The 14,247-nt window shown below is 60.0% G+C and overlaps 8 protein-coding genes across 8 annotated transcripts in view; 4 read left to right on the top strand and 4 right to left on the bottom strand.

Annotated features, from left to right (window-relative positions):
• SDRG_05396 (hypothetical protein) lies at positions 1 to 1,677 on the top strand. The gene is made up of 2 exons (XM_008611110.1): positions 1 to 970; positions 1,013 to 1,677. The coding sequence occupies exons 1-2, from the start codon at positions 416 to 418 to the stop codon at positions 1,562 to 1,564; spliced, it is 1,107 nt and encodes a 368-aa protein (XP_008609332.1). The 5' UTR covers positions 1 to 415; the 3' UTR covers positions 1,565 to 1,677.
• Positions 1,678 to 1,948: 271 nt separating this feature from the next.
• On the bottom strand, positions 1,949 to 3,858 carry SDRG_05395 (hypothetical protein). Its single transcript, XM_008611109.1, has one exon. It carries the CDS (start codon positions 3,804 to 3,806, stop codon positions 2,070 to 2,072), a length of 1,737 nt encoding a protein of 578 aa, XP_008609331.1. The 5' UTR covers positions 3,807 to 3,858; the 3' UTR covers positions 1,949 to 2,069.
• A 49-nt stretch (positions 3,859 to 3,907) lies between these two features.
• Positions 3,908 to 6,023, top strand: SDRG_05394 (hypothetical protein; the record flags this gene model as incomplete). The annotated part of the gene is made up of 12 exons (XM_008611108.1): positions 3,908 to 4,111; positions 4,156 to 4,211; positions 4,257 to 4,310; positions 4,357 to 4,740; positions 4,785 to 4,940; positions 4,985 to 5,113; positions 5,156 to 5,270; positions 5,317 to 5,427; positions 5,474 to 5,560; positions 5,606 to 5,698; positions 5,744 to 5,872; positions 5,925 to 6,023. The coding sequence occupies 12 exons, from the start codon at positions 3,908 to 3,910 to the stop codon at positions 6,021 to 6,023; spliced, it is 1,617 nt and encodes a 538-aa protein (XP_008609330.1).
• Positions 6,024 to 6,066: 43 nt separating this feature from the next.
• Positions 6,067 to 6,585, bottom strand: SDRG_05393 (hypothetical protein; the record flags this gene model as incomplete). The annotated part of the gene is made up of 1 exon (XM_008611107.1): positions 6,067 to 6,585. The coding sequence occupies one exon, from the start codon at positions 6,583 to 6,585 to the stop codon at positions 6,067 to 6,069; it is 519 nt and encodes a 172-aa protein (XP_008609329.1).
• A 127-nt stretch (positions 6,586 to 6,712) lies between these two features.
• SDRG_05392 (hypothetical protein) lies at positions 6,713 to 8,626 on the bottom strand (the record flags this gene model as incomplete). The annotated part of the gene is made up of 2 exons (XM_008611106.1): positions 6,713 to 7,471; positions 7,517 to 8,626. The coding sequence occupies 2 exons, from the start codon at positions 8,624 to 8,626 to the stop codon at positions 6,713 to 6,715; spliced, it is 1,869 nt and encodes a 622-aa protein (XP_008609328.1).
• Positions 8,627 to 8,970: 344 nt separating this feature from the next.
• On the top strand, positions 8,971 to 11,129 carry SDRG_05391 (AUR protein kinase; the record flags this gene model as incomplete). Its single annotated transcript, XM_008611105.1, has 11 exons — positions 8,971 to 9,021; positions 9,071 to 9,172; positions 9,221 to 9,388; positions 9,432 to 9,503; positions 9,549 to 9,611; positions 9,658 to 9,732; positions 9,778 to 9,885; positions 9,940 to 10,063; positions 10,113 to 10,606; positions 10,654 to 10,779; positions 10,826 to 11,129. The coding sequence occupies 11 exons, from the start codon at positions 8,971 to 8,973 to the stop codon at positions 11,072 to 11,074; spliced, it is 1,632 nt and encodes a 543-aa protein (XP_008609327.1). The 3' UTR covers positions 11,075 to 11,129.
• Positions 11,130 to 11,250: 121 nt separating this feature from the next.
• SDRG_05390 (hypothetical protein) lies at positions 11,251 to 13,255 on the bottom strand (the record flags this gene model as incomplete). The annotated part of the gene is made up of 5 exons (XM_008611104.1): positions 11,251 to 12,606; positions 12,650 to 12,817; positions 12,874 to 12,957; positions 13,012 to 13,092; positions 13,136 to 13,255. The coding sequence occupies 5 exons, from the start codon at positions 13,253 to 13,255 to the stop codon at positions 11,251 to 11,253; spliced, it is 1,809 nt and encodes a 602-aa protein (XP_008609326.1).
• A 525-nt stretch (positions 13,256 to 13,780) lies between these two features.
• SDRG_05389 (AUR protein kinase) overlaps positions 13,781 to 14,247 on the top strand; it is a gene marked incomplete at its 5' end in the record, with an annotated part of 1,850 nt that continues 1,383 nt past the window's right edge. Inside the window, one exon of the mRNA XM_008611103.1 lies at positions 13,781 to 14,179. Within this exon, the coding sequence (XP_008609325.1) occupies positions 13,781 to 14,179 (399 nt within the window). The remainder of the gene's footprint in view (positions 14,180 to 14,247) is intronic.

Here is a 14,247-nt window from a genome sequence, read left to right as displayed (position 1 = left end):
GCCGGATGCCATGAAGGTGGAGCCAACGCCAGCATGAAGGTCCAGCCGCTCGCTCGCTCTCTCCTGCTGCAGGGATGGGGATCGAAGACTCGTTCAACAACTCGGGTACCCATCGTGCGAGCGATGAAGCGCAAGCTACTCCAGCGCGACGCCTGTCTACAGCCGCAGCATCGCCGCGTCACGCAGCACCGAACGCCCGGCTTCCAGCTTGCCTCGAACGCAGCGACAAGCTGACCACGGACCCAGTATACAGCAGAGAAGGAGAGAGCGGGACGAGCGCCATGCCATTGACCGGCCGTCGCTCGCGCAATCAAAGCATCGTGGGTGCGCTGCCGGCGTGCCACGTACGGTGTGCTCAATTGCGTGCGTTTAGCCAGCCGGGATCGACCACCCAATAGAAACCGAGAACGCGACCATGGGAGCGCTCGTGCCCGAAGATCTGGCCGGGACGACGTACCGCGGGTTCCTCGACGTCGCCGATGACCGCCAGTTCCTCGTGCGCGTGACCAACGTGGAGGGCTCGAGCCTCAAGGCCGCCGGCCTCGAGCTCGACGACCAGCTGGCGCAGCTGCTGCGCCCGCACATGCACGTGGTCGCGCGCCGCCTCCAGCAGAGCCCGACGCTCGCAGCCTTCATGCTCGAGCTCTACGACCTCACGACAAGCGCATTGCGAGCGCCGTCGTGCGCCCTCGATGTGCACGCGCCGGCGCTCACGTTCTTTGAGACGCTGCTCAATGACGTGGCGCAGATCGGCTGGGACCGCATCGCCGAGGTCAACACGGACAGGATCGGCAACTGGAACGGTCTCCAGGTCAAGGTGCTCGACGCCAAGCAGCGCACGCACATCGTCTCGTTTCTTATGGATGCAGCGTACCCTGCGTCGCCGCCTCAGTGTGCGGCCGACATCCCTGAGCCCATGCCGCCGCTCCAGTGGTCGGCCACGAGCACCCTCGCCGACGCGCTCGACCAGGTTCGTTTCGCTTGCAGTAAGCACGATTGAGATGCCATGTAGGTCACGACGGTCTTGGCCAAGTACCAAGACTTTTGGGACGTCCTCGACGACTTGGACAAGAAGTGCTACGTGCTCGAGCCGGCGCGGCCGACGCGCGCGTGCAAACGACGGCGCCTCGCCGTCGTGCCGCAAGCGTCTCTGCAGTTTGAAGTCACCGACCCGCTCAACCCGCGCGCGTTGGTCGACGTTGTCTGGTTCGGGAACGAAGCGACGGTCGGGCCGCTCCGAGAGACGCTCTACAAGCAGCTGACCAAGTGGAAGCCCGCCGAGACGCTCCGGAAGAACCTCGAGCGCGTGTTGAGCCTCAAGTTTCCGTCGCCATCGACGACCAAGCGCGACGAGTTCCAGCAGGAGTGCGGCATCTGCTACGCGTACCGAGCCGAAGACGGCGCGATTCCCGGGCGCATCTGCGACCATAAGAGCTGCGCGCGGCCCTTCCACGAGCGCTGCATCCTCGAGTGGCTCACGTCGATCGCGACATCGCGCAAGTCGTTTCAAACCATCTTTGGCGAGTGCCCGTACTGCCGCGAGCCCATCTCGGCCAAGCTATAACCTTAATAGCGCGCTGTTTGCCCGTAGCTCGACCGCCTCAAGTTGCTCTGCCAATGACTCGGCAAGCGTCACTCGTTTCAATGAGACATCGTGGGCTACTTGTACATCACGCGGTGGGAGCGCAGTAGAAACACACATCGACACAGTGACTACTCCTGCACTCGAGGACATGTAGCCTCGTATGCGTGCACCTCGCTACTCGTGCTCACCGCATGCTCGCTCGAGGTCAAATGGCGACAAGGTATCGGCAGGTTTTGGGTGTTAGCTGGCTACAACAAGCGAGCGATTCCGAGCTGAACACCGAGCGTCCTGGTTGCCAGGTGGGCAACGCATGCTGGTATCTCTCTCAGCATGGCGCAACGTCCACGCAGCGTTGCAACTAAGAGCGTCATAGGCGACGATCGACAGGCGTTAGTAGTGATACCGCAAAACACGACTATATAAGGTGGCGCGACTGTATAGGTTGGCGACGATTTGACTGCATCGGTCTCGCGCTTCTCGCCGTTTACGAGTGAATGCGCTTTGTATACCGGCGGCGACTCTGGCCCATGCTCTCGTCGTCGTCGTTGTCGTCTCGGCCGCGCTTCTTGCTCTGCTGCTGGCGCCCACCCGCCCGGCGGTGGCTGCCGCGCTGGTACTGGTCGCGCTTCCACGGCTTCTCGGGCGGGAAGTCGTTGATCGTCGCGCGGCGAAGCAGGAGGCGCCAATGCCGGTCCATGTGATCCGACGCCTTGATCGGCACGCCGACGCGCCAGCCGGCAGCGTGGGCCGAGACGCCATCCTCGGCGCTCATGTCGTCGCTAGGCGCGGCAAAGGGGTTCTGCACCACGTCCTTGACGGGCTTGGCCTCGAGGAGCAGCTCGGGCGCAATATCGGCGCTCAGCGAGAGGAGCGCGCGGGAGACCGTGAACGCGTCGTGAAACACGATCGTGCACGAGCTATCGTTGATCCACTCGACGTACGACGGGCCGTAGCCCGTGAAATAGGCCAGAATATCGCGCGTCCGGACGCTCGTAAAGGCGTCGTCGAGAGAGTACATGTGGATCGCGTCGTCCCGCGCCTCGAGCGCTGTGTTCATGTCGACGCGCTCCGCGAGCACCTTGGGCGACGCCGCGTGGAGCTGCATGTTGCTGTGCGTCTCGATGCCAAACTTGGCGGCGCGACCGGCCCGGCGCGCGGCCTCTTCGCTGCGCTTGGCGAGCTCGTCTTCCGTGAGACCTTCCGAGATCTCGCGCGCGATGCCGCCCTCGATCGCGTACTCGGCGACGTTGAAGCGGTTCCGGCGCGCCTCACGCTTCGCGACTTCTTCCGCGCTCATGACGTCAAAGCCGGTCGAAAAGCCCTTCTCGGTCACAGCGCCGCTGCGCTGCATCATGCGCACGATCTTCGAGTCGAGGAACTGCTTGACGTCCGGCTGCTTGTACTCGCTGTTGAAGCGCTGGGCGCGCTTCTTGGCGCCTTCGCAGCCGGCGACGTACTGCACGCGCTGCTCGGGCGTCAAGAGGTCCGTACCCGACGGGTCCGACATGACGCAGAGCGCGACTTCCGACGAAAGCAGCGTCTGGGTATGGGCCGCGACTTGGATCGCACGGGCGCGGACCGGCGACCGACCGCTCGTGACCCCGACCGAGACCACTTCGACGCGGGTCGTGTCCTTCGGAAGCAGGTCTTGGCCGATGATGACAAGCTTGTCGCCGATGCCACTGCCAATGCCGGACGAGAGCTGAAAGTACGCGTCGCCATCCGCCTTGCGGTGCAGCGTCATGTTGAACCAGTACTGGCCGGCCTGCGTGTCCGAGCAAATGCGGCCGCAAAAGACACAGGCGACCTCGATCTCGCGGCTGGAGCCTCGCCGCTTGAGGATCGACGCTTCCGTGTTGCCTTGGCCGCCGCAGAGAAACTCGTACGAGAGATCGATGGTACCGTTCACACGGACGCGCGTGTGGATCTGGAGCTCCTGCTGGCACTGTGCATGGAGCGTGAGAGAGAACGCATTCACCGTGTCGTGCTGCAAGTGCATGTTGACGTCGGTCCACGAGGTCACGCGCCCGAGGAGCGCCGAGACCTCGACGTCCGGAAGGTTCATCTGCCTGGCCTCCACAACGGGCTCGTCGACCTTGACCTCATCGACCTCCATGTCGCTGCTGTCGACCGCAGCAGCTTCAACCTGCACGTCCTCGGTAGTTTCGACCGTCATGTCGTCGGCGACTTTGGCCTTCACGTCGTCGTCGGTCACGTCCATCGTCGTACGAGGTGCTCGGAACCGCTGAACACACCAAATGGCTGGAACACCCACACATCCGGATAATCGGACTTCAAAATATTCAACAAGATCTTGCCTGCATGCTGGACGTTCGCGACGGGATGGACGAGCCGCTTCTGGCGCCGTCGCCTACGAGCCCGCGGGCCGACGCCGCACCGACGCGCGGACAGATGCCTCAATTGCATCGCATCCTGCTCTCGCCATGGGAGAAATGGGGCTACCATGGCCGCTTCCCATGGAAGCTCGCCTGCCACATGCTTCTCCTGCTCTGCACCATGACGCAGGCACGATGCACCAACGTTGCTTATGCTCATCTCGCGCATCCTAGATCTTTGTTTATGACGCGCAAAACTCGGCCTACATCCGCGCTTCGTACCGCAACTGGTCGGCGCATCCGCCGCGCCCCATGGACTCTCACGGGCGTCGTAGGGTCTACTTCTTCCTCCCGAGCGGCCCAACGCTCCTCGAGCCCAACGAATACCGGTGCGTCTAGTACTCGCTGAGCGCTAAGAGCATATTCTGTGTGTAGCTTTACCGAGAATCTGTACACGATCAACGGGACGATAGCAGCGATGCAGAACATCCGGGATGCGTACTTTGCCATCGGCGGGCTCTCGGTCGCCAACTACGAGTACCACTACGAGACACCCAAGGTGCCCGAGCCGATTGCGCTGGCGGTGCGGAAAGTGATTCGCGGCCAAGTCGTCGAGAGCAACTACAATATCACCGCGACCTCGATGGGGCCGCTCGCGAACCTCACGTCCCTGAGTGACTTCGCCGCCTTCTTCTACTCGCTGCAGCGCATGACGTATACGCTGCGCTTACGCGACATGGACTACGGCCCGCTCTACTTTGACTGCTTTGACTGGCAAGTGCACGTCGCGATCGAGAAGGTGCACGCAAGCCATCTTCGGTAGTTTGCAGCTATGTGTCACTCGCCAATTCGGATTCTTCTAGCATCGTTGTCGAGCCAAGCCATTTGCGCATCTGCTCGACCGAAGGCCTCTGGAAAGCCATTCGACACCGGTATCTCTGGCTCAACGTGGTCATTCTGGTCATTGGCGTCGTCTACTTGGTGCTGAGCATCAAGAGCCTCCGGCGCTCGATCCACATGTGGGATTGTAGCGTCCGACCCTTGTGATTGTATCACGCCGTAGGTTTGCCAAGGCGAAGCGCTTCGCCCACGAGGCGTTGCACGTCGAGTCTGACGAAGCGCGCGGTCGGCATTTGCTCCAGAGCTGGCACGAGGTTCCTTTGGCGATCAAGCTCCAGTTCTTCAAGACGCAGTACGCCTACAACTCGAGGTATCACGCACAAACTGTCGATAGGTACATCTTTATCGCGCTCGCGATCGTGCTCGTGGGTCTCAACTCGGTGTGGAACATCTCAAAAGCTGTCGCGTACGTGCCCGTGAGTGAGCCCCACCGCGCCGTCCAGGCCCTTGTCCGTCCATTATTCTCCTTTCGAGGCGATAGCGTTTTTGTTGTAGGGCCCGCTACTCCTCTGTGCGACGTGCGTCGGGTACCTCGAACACAACCCGCATTTCTACTCGATCGTGCTCACGCTGCGCTGGGGCATTCCCAAAGTGCTCTACTTTCTGGTTCGTCTTGATCTCGAATCCAGTTTTCTCGTAGTCTTCGGCGTAGACGGGCGTCTCGCCCATCTTTTTCGGCTACGCAGTGTTTGGGTCGATCGTCTTTGGCGACCGTGTCGACGGCTTTGGAGGCCTCGCGGTGCGACGTGTCTCGCTTGAATCTGGACACGAAAATTTGATGTAGCAATCCTGCATCACGCTCTTCTCGATCATGAACGGCGACATCATCCTCGACAGCTTTGATGCGCTCAAGCTCGACTTTCCGATCCTTGGCGCCGTACGTCCTTTGCTCTTTCGCTCGGTCCATGCCACTCGGAAGTAGGCCTACCTCTACTCGTTCATCGCGCTCTTCATTTACATTGTGCTCAATATCTTTATCGCGATCGTCGAAGAGTCGTATTTTGCGACGCGGTCGTACAAGCGAGCGCTTGACGTGCTCTCGAGTGGCCTCGTACGCCCCTCTTTCCTCAACTGATCGTGTATATAATCTCCTCAAACTGTAGTTTGCCGGCGACTCGAACGCGCAGCAGCAGCGGCTGACGTCGGACGCGTTTCGCATTCTCCTCCGCGCACTCGAACACGAGCCCGACGAGGACCATTGAACACCGGCCGCAGTATGCAATTACGTGGACTATACTATGGTCATTACTCTCCTAAGACCTCGGTGGCAAGCACTTGGACGTCTTCTTCGACTTGGACAACGTGGCGATGCAGTGATTGGCACTGCTCTTCGAGCGTCATGACTTGGCCGCGCTGGACGTTGAGACACTTGTTGAGCCGATCGATCTCGTCATGCGCGGCCTTGAGCGCCTTCTCGTGCTCGGATCGGACAAGCGCGACTTCGGCGTCCATGCGCTCGGCGAGGCGCTCGATCATGGCGAGAATCTGCGTCTTGTCGGCGCGCTGCGTCGCGTCAATGTCTCGGAGCACGTCGTCGTGTTTGTTGCAGCGGCCAAAGAGCTCGCCGATCTGGTCACGGACGCTCACGCGGGGGCCCGCAGTCGCGAGGCATCGGATGCCAATGCGGGACTTGGACTCGCGGGACGAGGACTTTGGGTGGTGCTCTTCGTCCTCCGAGTAGTCTTCGTGGCGCGGGTCCTCCTCCTTTGAACTCATGTAGGACCGGCTGCTGTCGTTCCCAGCCATGACGCGACCCACGGGCATCCTCTGGGAGAGATTATAATGGGACGCAGAAACGCTTCGTGTCGCCGACCCGCCATTTTGACCATCTTGGCGTGGCTTCCGTTTCACTTGCACGCGAGGCTGCCAGCAAATAATCAATCTCTTTGTATTACGACTGGTTTGGCGGCTGTGTCTTGCCGTGCAGGGCTCGCTTGTGCAAGAGCAGCTTGTTCTTTGACGGGAACTGCTCGCCGCAGGTCGGACATGGCCGCCAGACGATCGGCTTCTTTTGGTGGTCCTTGGCATGGGCGAGAGCGCGCACGCCGGTCGTTGTCATCGTGAGGCAGTCGCAGACGTTGCAGCACTGGAGGTCTTTTTTCTTCTCGGGGTGCTGGTACCGGAGCTGCCGCTTGTAGCTGCGTTCGTGCCGATAACGCGCAGCAAAGAGCGCCTTGTAGTCGTGGACGTAGCTAACATCGTGCAGACACAGCACGGGCGAGACGAAGCTCGTTGGGTCCTGGTACAGGCGCCGCCACAGGTTCGGGTCACTCGACGCGTGATGAAACGCCCGCGACACGAGCGAAAGCCGAGCGATGCGCTTGGGCGAAAGAAAGCCAAAGATGTGCAGCAGCACGTCCGGGTCCAAGCAGTCTTCGACGGAAGCGCGCGCTGTGCGTCGCCGCTTCTCCCGACTATACGCTACCTCGGCTTCAAACGCCGGGCCAGCAAGCACGCACGGGATCTCGTTGGCGAGCTGCGCGGTCTGGATCGCGCGCGGGTGCAGCTGCAGCGTCGCAAATGGTATCATGGACGCCCACGGCGCAGAGTCGCCGCCGCCAATCTCGTGCTGCGCGAGCCACAGATCAATGTCGCGCTGGCTACGATGAAAGCACGTTATGAAAAACGCCGACGTGAGCTCATCGGGAATCTAATGGCAGCAAATGAGACGCAACACCAGTTTCGAACCCTGTACCTCTTGGTGCACGTCACCAGCGTCGAGAAGAAGGCGCTGGAGCTCGACTTCGCGGCGCAAGTCGAGCTTTCGGTGCAACGCAATGTAATAGGCAGCTGCGAGCCGCTTGTGCGTCGCACAGGCCGAGTCGGGTGAGAAGAGGTTGCCGAGAAGCGCGACGATCGTCGGCGTGGGCACGAGTGTCGTATGGGCACAAAAGCCCATGAGGAAGCGCAGGTACGGATTCCCTGCTTCGGGTTGTAACGACGCGGTGGCCATGGTCAAGTCGTAGCAGTCGCCAAGGATTCGGAGCATGAGGTCTTCCGAGAGAAGCGACGTGAGCTTGGTGAGGAGGACGACGCCTTCGTGCGGCGTGGCCAAGCTCTCGACGATGGCTTCTTGGAGGCCTGCGAAGAGGCTCTGAGGCGCGGCCTTGAAGGGCAGTTCTTGGAGGAAGCGAAAGAGGCGGCAGAGAAGGTCGTCTCGGTACGGAGCCTCCTTTGTCGACGTCCAGTTGATCGAGAGGATGGCGCGCACGAGCACGTACAGCATGCTCGGGCACGATGCGTTCGCGAGAAGACCGTGGTACACTTGGCAGAACCCGTTCATGACGACGACCGCGCACTGCGCATGGGCGTTGAAGAGAGGCTGCAAGTCTGTCGCGCGGAGGCATGCGGCAAAGCGATCGGGCGTCGCGACTACGAGCTTCGTGAGCGCTGGCGAGAGCGCTTTCCAGCGCGTTGTGCACTGCATGTCCATGTACCGGGGTACCTTACGCCACTTGCAGGCGCGGGCGAGCTCGGTAGATGACTCGAAGCAGGGGCGTGTGAGCTGGTCAAGGAGCGAGCTACATAGCGCAGCATAGAGCTCGTGAGTCGACGCAGTCGTTGCGAGCGCGACGATCGTCTCGGCTACGAAGGCGGCGACGCCTGTAAGCACGGCGCTGCGGTGGCACCACTGCGTCTTGGCCAGAATCCATCGCACATCGGCCTCCATGGCAGCCGCTCGGCGCAGCCCCATCTCCAAGTCGTCCCAACTGGGCGGTTCCTTCTGGTACGACTGCCGGGCGATCCGGCTCGTCGTCGCATCGAGCTCCGCGACGAGCGCGGCCTTGGCGCTGGTCTTGGGCATGATGATTTCACTGGTTGCAGTCTCTGCAAGAGGCCATGACCTCTTACAATGCATACATCTGCACAACCATTTTGAGATGAGGTATTGGTTATCAAACTTAGCGTTGATTTAGTATGTTATTGAGGTCTTGAAAACCTCTATATTTGAATTCGCACAATCAAGTGGATGTAGAGAGCCCACTACTTTATATGAGCGGGGATTGGCTCACTGAAAAAGATACCTTGCACCTGATTGGCTTCATGGACCAAAGATACCTTGGGCCGAGAACTCGAATGTCGGTCGCTGATTGGCTGAAACGACGACCGCTCGAACTCGACATTCAAATAAGAAGCCGCCAAGAACCGATGAGCAGCAAGACGACCGACGTGATGGACGGCGCGGTGGCCATGATGGATGTAGGAAGCGCTTCCTTCCCGACCGACGTCCGATGGAGATGCATCCTAGGAGAACAGCAGCCCCAACCCGAAGGGGAACGACAAGAAGCGGGCCGCCCCGCAGTCCAAGCCGTCGCCAAGCGATGGGAAGCGCGCGCGGACCGACGCTTCCGTACACGACCCCTTCCTGTGCATGCATGTCTTTGACGTACCTCGTTAGGACCCGACCATCATGAAGTCCGAGTTCATGGCGTACCAGGCGATGGACAGCGCCGCCTTGCACCAATGCGACGCGGCCGACTTGAAGGCGGTCGCGAAGCGCCTCAAGCTGGGCTACAAGCCCAACAAGAAGAGCTGCGTTGAGGCCATTTTGAATTATTATAGATTCGTAGGTCTACCCGTGAGATGTATGTATATCATGTGATTCGTAGATCACTGTCGGGTCCAAGTGCGCCCCGCCGTTTCTCCCCGAGATCAACGCGCAAGACGAAGACCTTCGAGCGGTACGAGCGCGATGCATGCGAGCGCTTTCTGCATCATGCGTTTAGGAGGCTGTCGCGATCTCAGCGCCCGAGGCTGCTCAAGAGACGTTGAAGGACGACGAGGGCGAGGTTGTTTTTACTCAACACATTGCATCTTGTCGAATGCAACCACTAGAGCAAGCTCAACATCAGCTATGACACGGATGACATGAACGCTCTGGAGCGGGAGGCCCACATGCGATCATTGGAGGTACCGCTGCGTGCATTTTCACAAATTTTCATGGGCTCGTTCTAGGTCGTCGCGGGCCTCAATGACAGTGTTGCCAACGAGAGCAGCGAGAGCGAGAGCATTGATAGCGAAAGCATCGAGGGCGAGAGCAGCAATGACGAAGCTTGCTACGATGTACAATCCTTTTTGTCGATGCTGCCTTCGACATTAACGTTTGAATCCTGCTAGATCGACGACACTGTCTTCCCATACGGCTCGGCTTCCTGGGACAACAAAGTGCGCGAGCAAGGCACGCTCTCGCGCGAGCGCGCCCACGAGGTTTTTGGGGCACCTGCCGACGTCGTCTTTGACCGTACGCAGCGCTTTGGCGTAGCGACCGTGTACATGTTTCTCTATTGTAGGTTTTCCCAACTTGCCCAACGCTCGTGTGTCGGGGGACTGGCCGAGCGGCTTCAGTACGCTCGTGAGCACCACGACGTTTGAAGATTTTCGATTTGTCAAGGATCTCGACTGCGGCAAGAGCTGCGTTGTCCGCGCGGCGGTGCACGTGCCGTCCAACACTATCGTGGCTGTCAAGGCCATCCCGCTGGACGCACTCAAGGACGTGCGCCAAGCAATCAACTTCCGCCGGGAGGGTGAATCCCAAATCCGCATCCGGTGCGCCCACATCGTGGCGGCATACAACTGGTTCACGCACAAGGGCCGGGTGTACATCGTCCAAGAGCTCTGCGCCAAGGGCAACCTCCTCAACGCGCTGCTCCAGTCCAACGGCGCGTTTTCGACATTTCGCGTGGCCAGCATCATCCGCCAGCTCGTGCGCGGGCTTACCTCTATCCACGGCAAGGGCGTGCTCCACCGCCACCTCCGTGTGGAGAATATCCTTCTGGACCACAACGTCCGGCTGCGTTTGATTTGTTCCATTCTCATATTTTGCTTGTATAGGACGTGGTCAAAATTACCGACTTCGGGTTCTCGGCCTGCAACACAAAAGGAGGTCGTCTCTCGAACGACAACCGCAACCTGTACTCCGCGCCTGAGAAACTGGAAGGAAAGCCCCACTGGACTTCCGTGCGTGCGTCACTTTTGTTGCTCATTTGCTCATGCAGTCGATTAGGTGGATCTCTGGGGCCTCGGCATCGTGTTGTACACGTTGCTCATGGACGGCCATGGCCCACCCCGCTACGACGCCACGAACGCACCGACACCGTCGAAGGTCGACTACGTCATCCTCCCTGTTGAGATCCCGGCCACCATGTCGGAGAACGCCGCTCACTTGGTCCGCAACCTCCTCGTTGAGAAGGAAGAGGAGCGTTTTACGCTCTCCGACGTCGAGATGCACCCGTTCACAACCACGGGCGTCTAAGAGCTCCATCAATCTATGCATAAACGAACTCGAATCCAGAATTTTTGCACGCGAATTCATTTTCACGTCGTTCAAGACACGACAGGCGCACGGCAGTACTTGGCGAAAACAACATGTCCCACGAGAGACGACGATTGACTTGATTCAGATAGTTTTTACAAAGTTAGTAGAAAACGTTAGTCGTCGAGGGACGAAAAGTTGCCGCTACCACCTCCGCTGCTCTCGGCCGCTATGCGCTTGGAGAGCTCGGCGGCGGCGGCGCCAATCATGAGTTCTCGCTTCGAGACGCTCTTGTTGCGGTGGCTGATGCTCTGGATGCGGCCGCGTGGGTTCGATGCGTTGTTGATGGAGCTCTTCCCATTGAGGTCCATGACGTTGATGGACGGCGGGCCCGAGTTGGTGCTGCTGGTCGAGTCGCGGTCCATGAGGCCCTTCTGCTCGTGCATCGAGAGGAGGCGGTGCTGGTGCAAAAGCGACCGAATCCCTTGCTTGACGCCGTAGAGCCACCGGCTGAGCGTGATGTACGGGACCGTCCAACGCACAAAGAGCCAGAGGACGACCAGCAGCAATAAGTACTGGTTGGGGATCACAACGTGCAAGATGCAGCTGACGATGAGCCCGATGAGCACATACCCCGTGTAGAAAAAGTCCTCCCACGAAAACAAAAGCTCGATCGACTTGATGACGCCCGACCACCACGCCATGTTGTTCTGGACGTTCTGCAGCGTGTGCCGCGTCTCGGCGTCCGTCGTGAGGCGCGTCATCTTGTCCGTGATGTGGTGAAAGCCCTGGGGCAAGTTGTACACGCGCGCTTGGCCGTCGAGGAGGTTGCTGCTGCTGCTGCTCGGCTCGAGGCTCGGCGCTGTGTTAAAGCTGGGCGGGGTCACGACCGACGAGATCGGAGCTTCCGATGGCTGGATCTTGACCGTCATGTCAAAGTGGTTGCGCAGCACGAGGCCGATGAGGAAGAGGTGCAGTAGCACGGGCACCCACCGTATGTAGACGCACATCCAGACGACGAGGGCGAGCCAAAAGCACGTTCTGCTCGGGTGCTCCCAGTTGAGCGTCGGCGAGATGGCCCAGAGCACCTCGAGGTACGGCCAGAGGTCGTCGAGGAGCAGCCAAAAGTTCGAGTAGAGCGTCGCTGCCTTGAACGCGGGCCACGGCGCTTCGTACGGCTGCTCGGGCGCGAAATGCGAGACAAACTCGGCGGCGCGCGCAAACTTGTAGTGCAACAGAACGTGAATGCGGCCCGCGCGCGCGTCGTTGTTGAGGCCTTCGCGGTACAGTCCCTGAGGCAGAAGCAAGTCGAGCCACTTGTTGTGCCGGCGCTGGTCCATGAGGATGCTCAGCGGCACGACCGCCTGTCCGAGCTTTGTGGGCTGCCCGAGTTGTCCGCTGTTGTAGACCTCGAGGACGAGCTCGGCACCCGGCGCGCAGACGTTGAAGACAAAGGTCTCGTGCCAGCGCGGGTTGAGCGTGCGCGACTTGCGCTTCGTGAGTCGAATCGACTGCAAGTCGGTGCCCCACTCCTGCGACCGTCGTGAGATGATTTCGCAAAACACGAGGTCCTACCTGTCCGTGGGACCAGCGACCAGTGAGAATGACCTTGACAAACGGATCGCTTGTGATTGAGTTGGCGATCGAGTCGGTTGACGGAAGGCCGATGGCTTCAACGACCTTGACGTACAGCTGCCCAATGTGCACGCGACCGTTCGCGACGGGGTCGGGGCTGCGCTCTGCCTAAGGTCCAGTGACGCGACCATGAGTGCCACATGCAAGATGGATGGGCACAGTACCTCGGTCGTCGTGTGGCCCGACCACTCGAGCGATGTGAAGTGCTCGTCGACGGCCGTGTAGCACGGGTTGCAGACGCGCACGGGCTACGCAGACACACGCGTATGAGCCAATGCACCGCGATCGATGGTGCTTCGTACGAATGGGTCTTGTGGCGATACGCGGCGAATGTTGGGTGAGCAGTTCTTGCACACGACGTGGCCGCAGCGGCGGCAGTGGTGCTGCGCGTGCATGAGGTCGCGTGGGATGCTGGCGAGCACGTACCTTGCGGTTGAAGACTGTGAACTCGGAGTTGCAGTTCATGCACTTCTCGGCCTCCTTGTCCGGGATCCAGCGGAACGCGTCGCGGTTCACGGACGGCAGCGGCCCAAAGAGTGCTGCCATCGCCTATTGCCGCTTCTCAAGATTCGTCGTCAAAGAATAAAAAAGCAGCCGAGACTTCAGACAGTTTACGAAAAGGGGGTGTTTTCACACTCCCTTTGTGTTACCACCGAAAGCACCGAGGTCGACACGTGACGTTAGCAGTCGACCACGCGCAGTACCAGCGCATTATCGCATGCATGATCTCGTCAAAACAATACACCGCTATCGATGTAGTGTGCAGGACCGCACGAGCATTGGGTAGGCCTACAGTGTGTCGTGTCTCTTTTCTATATAAAAGGGGTGCCTAGCCCACCCCCTTTGGAAGTTGAACGGCGAAATCACTCTTTCAACGTCGTGACATCATTGGACAAAATCCTGTCTTTGTAGCCAATGAAGCCACTTCGTTGGACATGCGACCGCGTCTCCGCCAATGAAACGCGAGGCGTTTGCACACTCGATTTGGATCTCGAGGTGGTTGCTTCAAGGTGGCCATGACTTCAACTGCACCTCGGAGGCATCCTTGAGTTCGAGTCATTTGGCATTCCCATGCGTCTCGCCCACATCCTCGCGCTCGTCGCCTCCAGCGTCACGGCGTGCACCGTCATCGTCGCCGGGAAAGGCGCAACCGTCGACGGCTCCGTGCTTGTCTCGCACACCGAAGACACGGGGTTCGGTGCCATCGACCTGCGCATCGTGCGCGTGCCGGCCATGGAGCACGCTGACGGCGCCAGCCGCGGCGTATTTGCTTCGTCGCGCCCGGGCTACCCGCGCTTTGTCACGAACGACCGCGGCCCGCACTACGCGCCGGTGGACGGCCAGAGCCTCACGACGCCCGTCGGCGCCGTGCCCCACGTCAACAAGACGTACGCGTACTTTGACATTGACTACGCGCTCATCAACGAGGTGCAACTGAGCATGGGCGAGAGCACGTGCGCGGCCAAGACGGTCGGCTGGGCCCTCGGCCAGCCCGGCGGCTACAACCTTTTTACGATCAACGAGCTCACCAAGATCGC

The sequence above is a fragment of the Saprolegnia diclina genome, assembly GCF_000281045.1.
Source record: "Saprolegnia diclina VS20 unplaced genomic scaffold supercont1.14, whole genome shotgun sequence".
Lineage (NCBI taxonomy): Eukaryota > Oomycota > Saprolegniomycetes > Saprolegniales > Saprolegniaceae > Saprolegnia > Saprolegnia diclina.
This window is presented reverse-complemented; position numbering and strand designations above follow the sequence as displayed.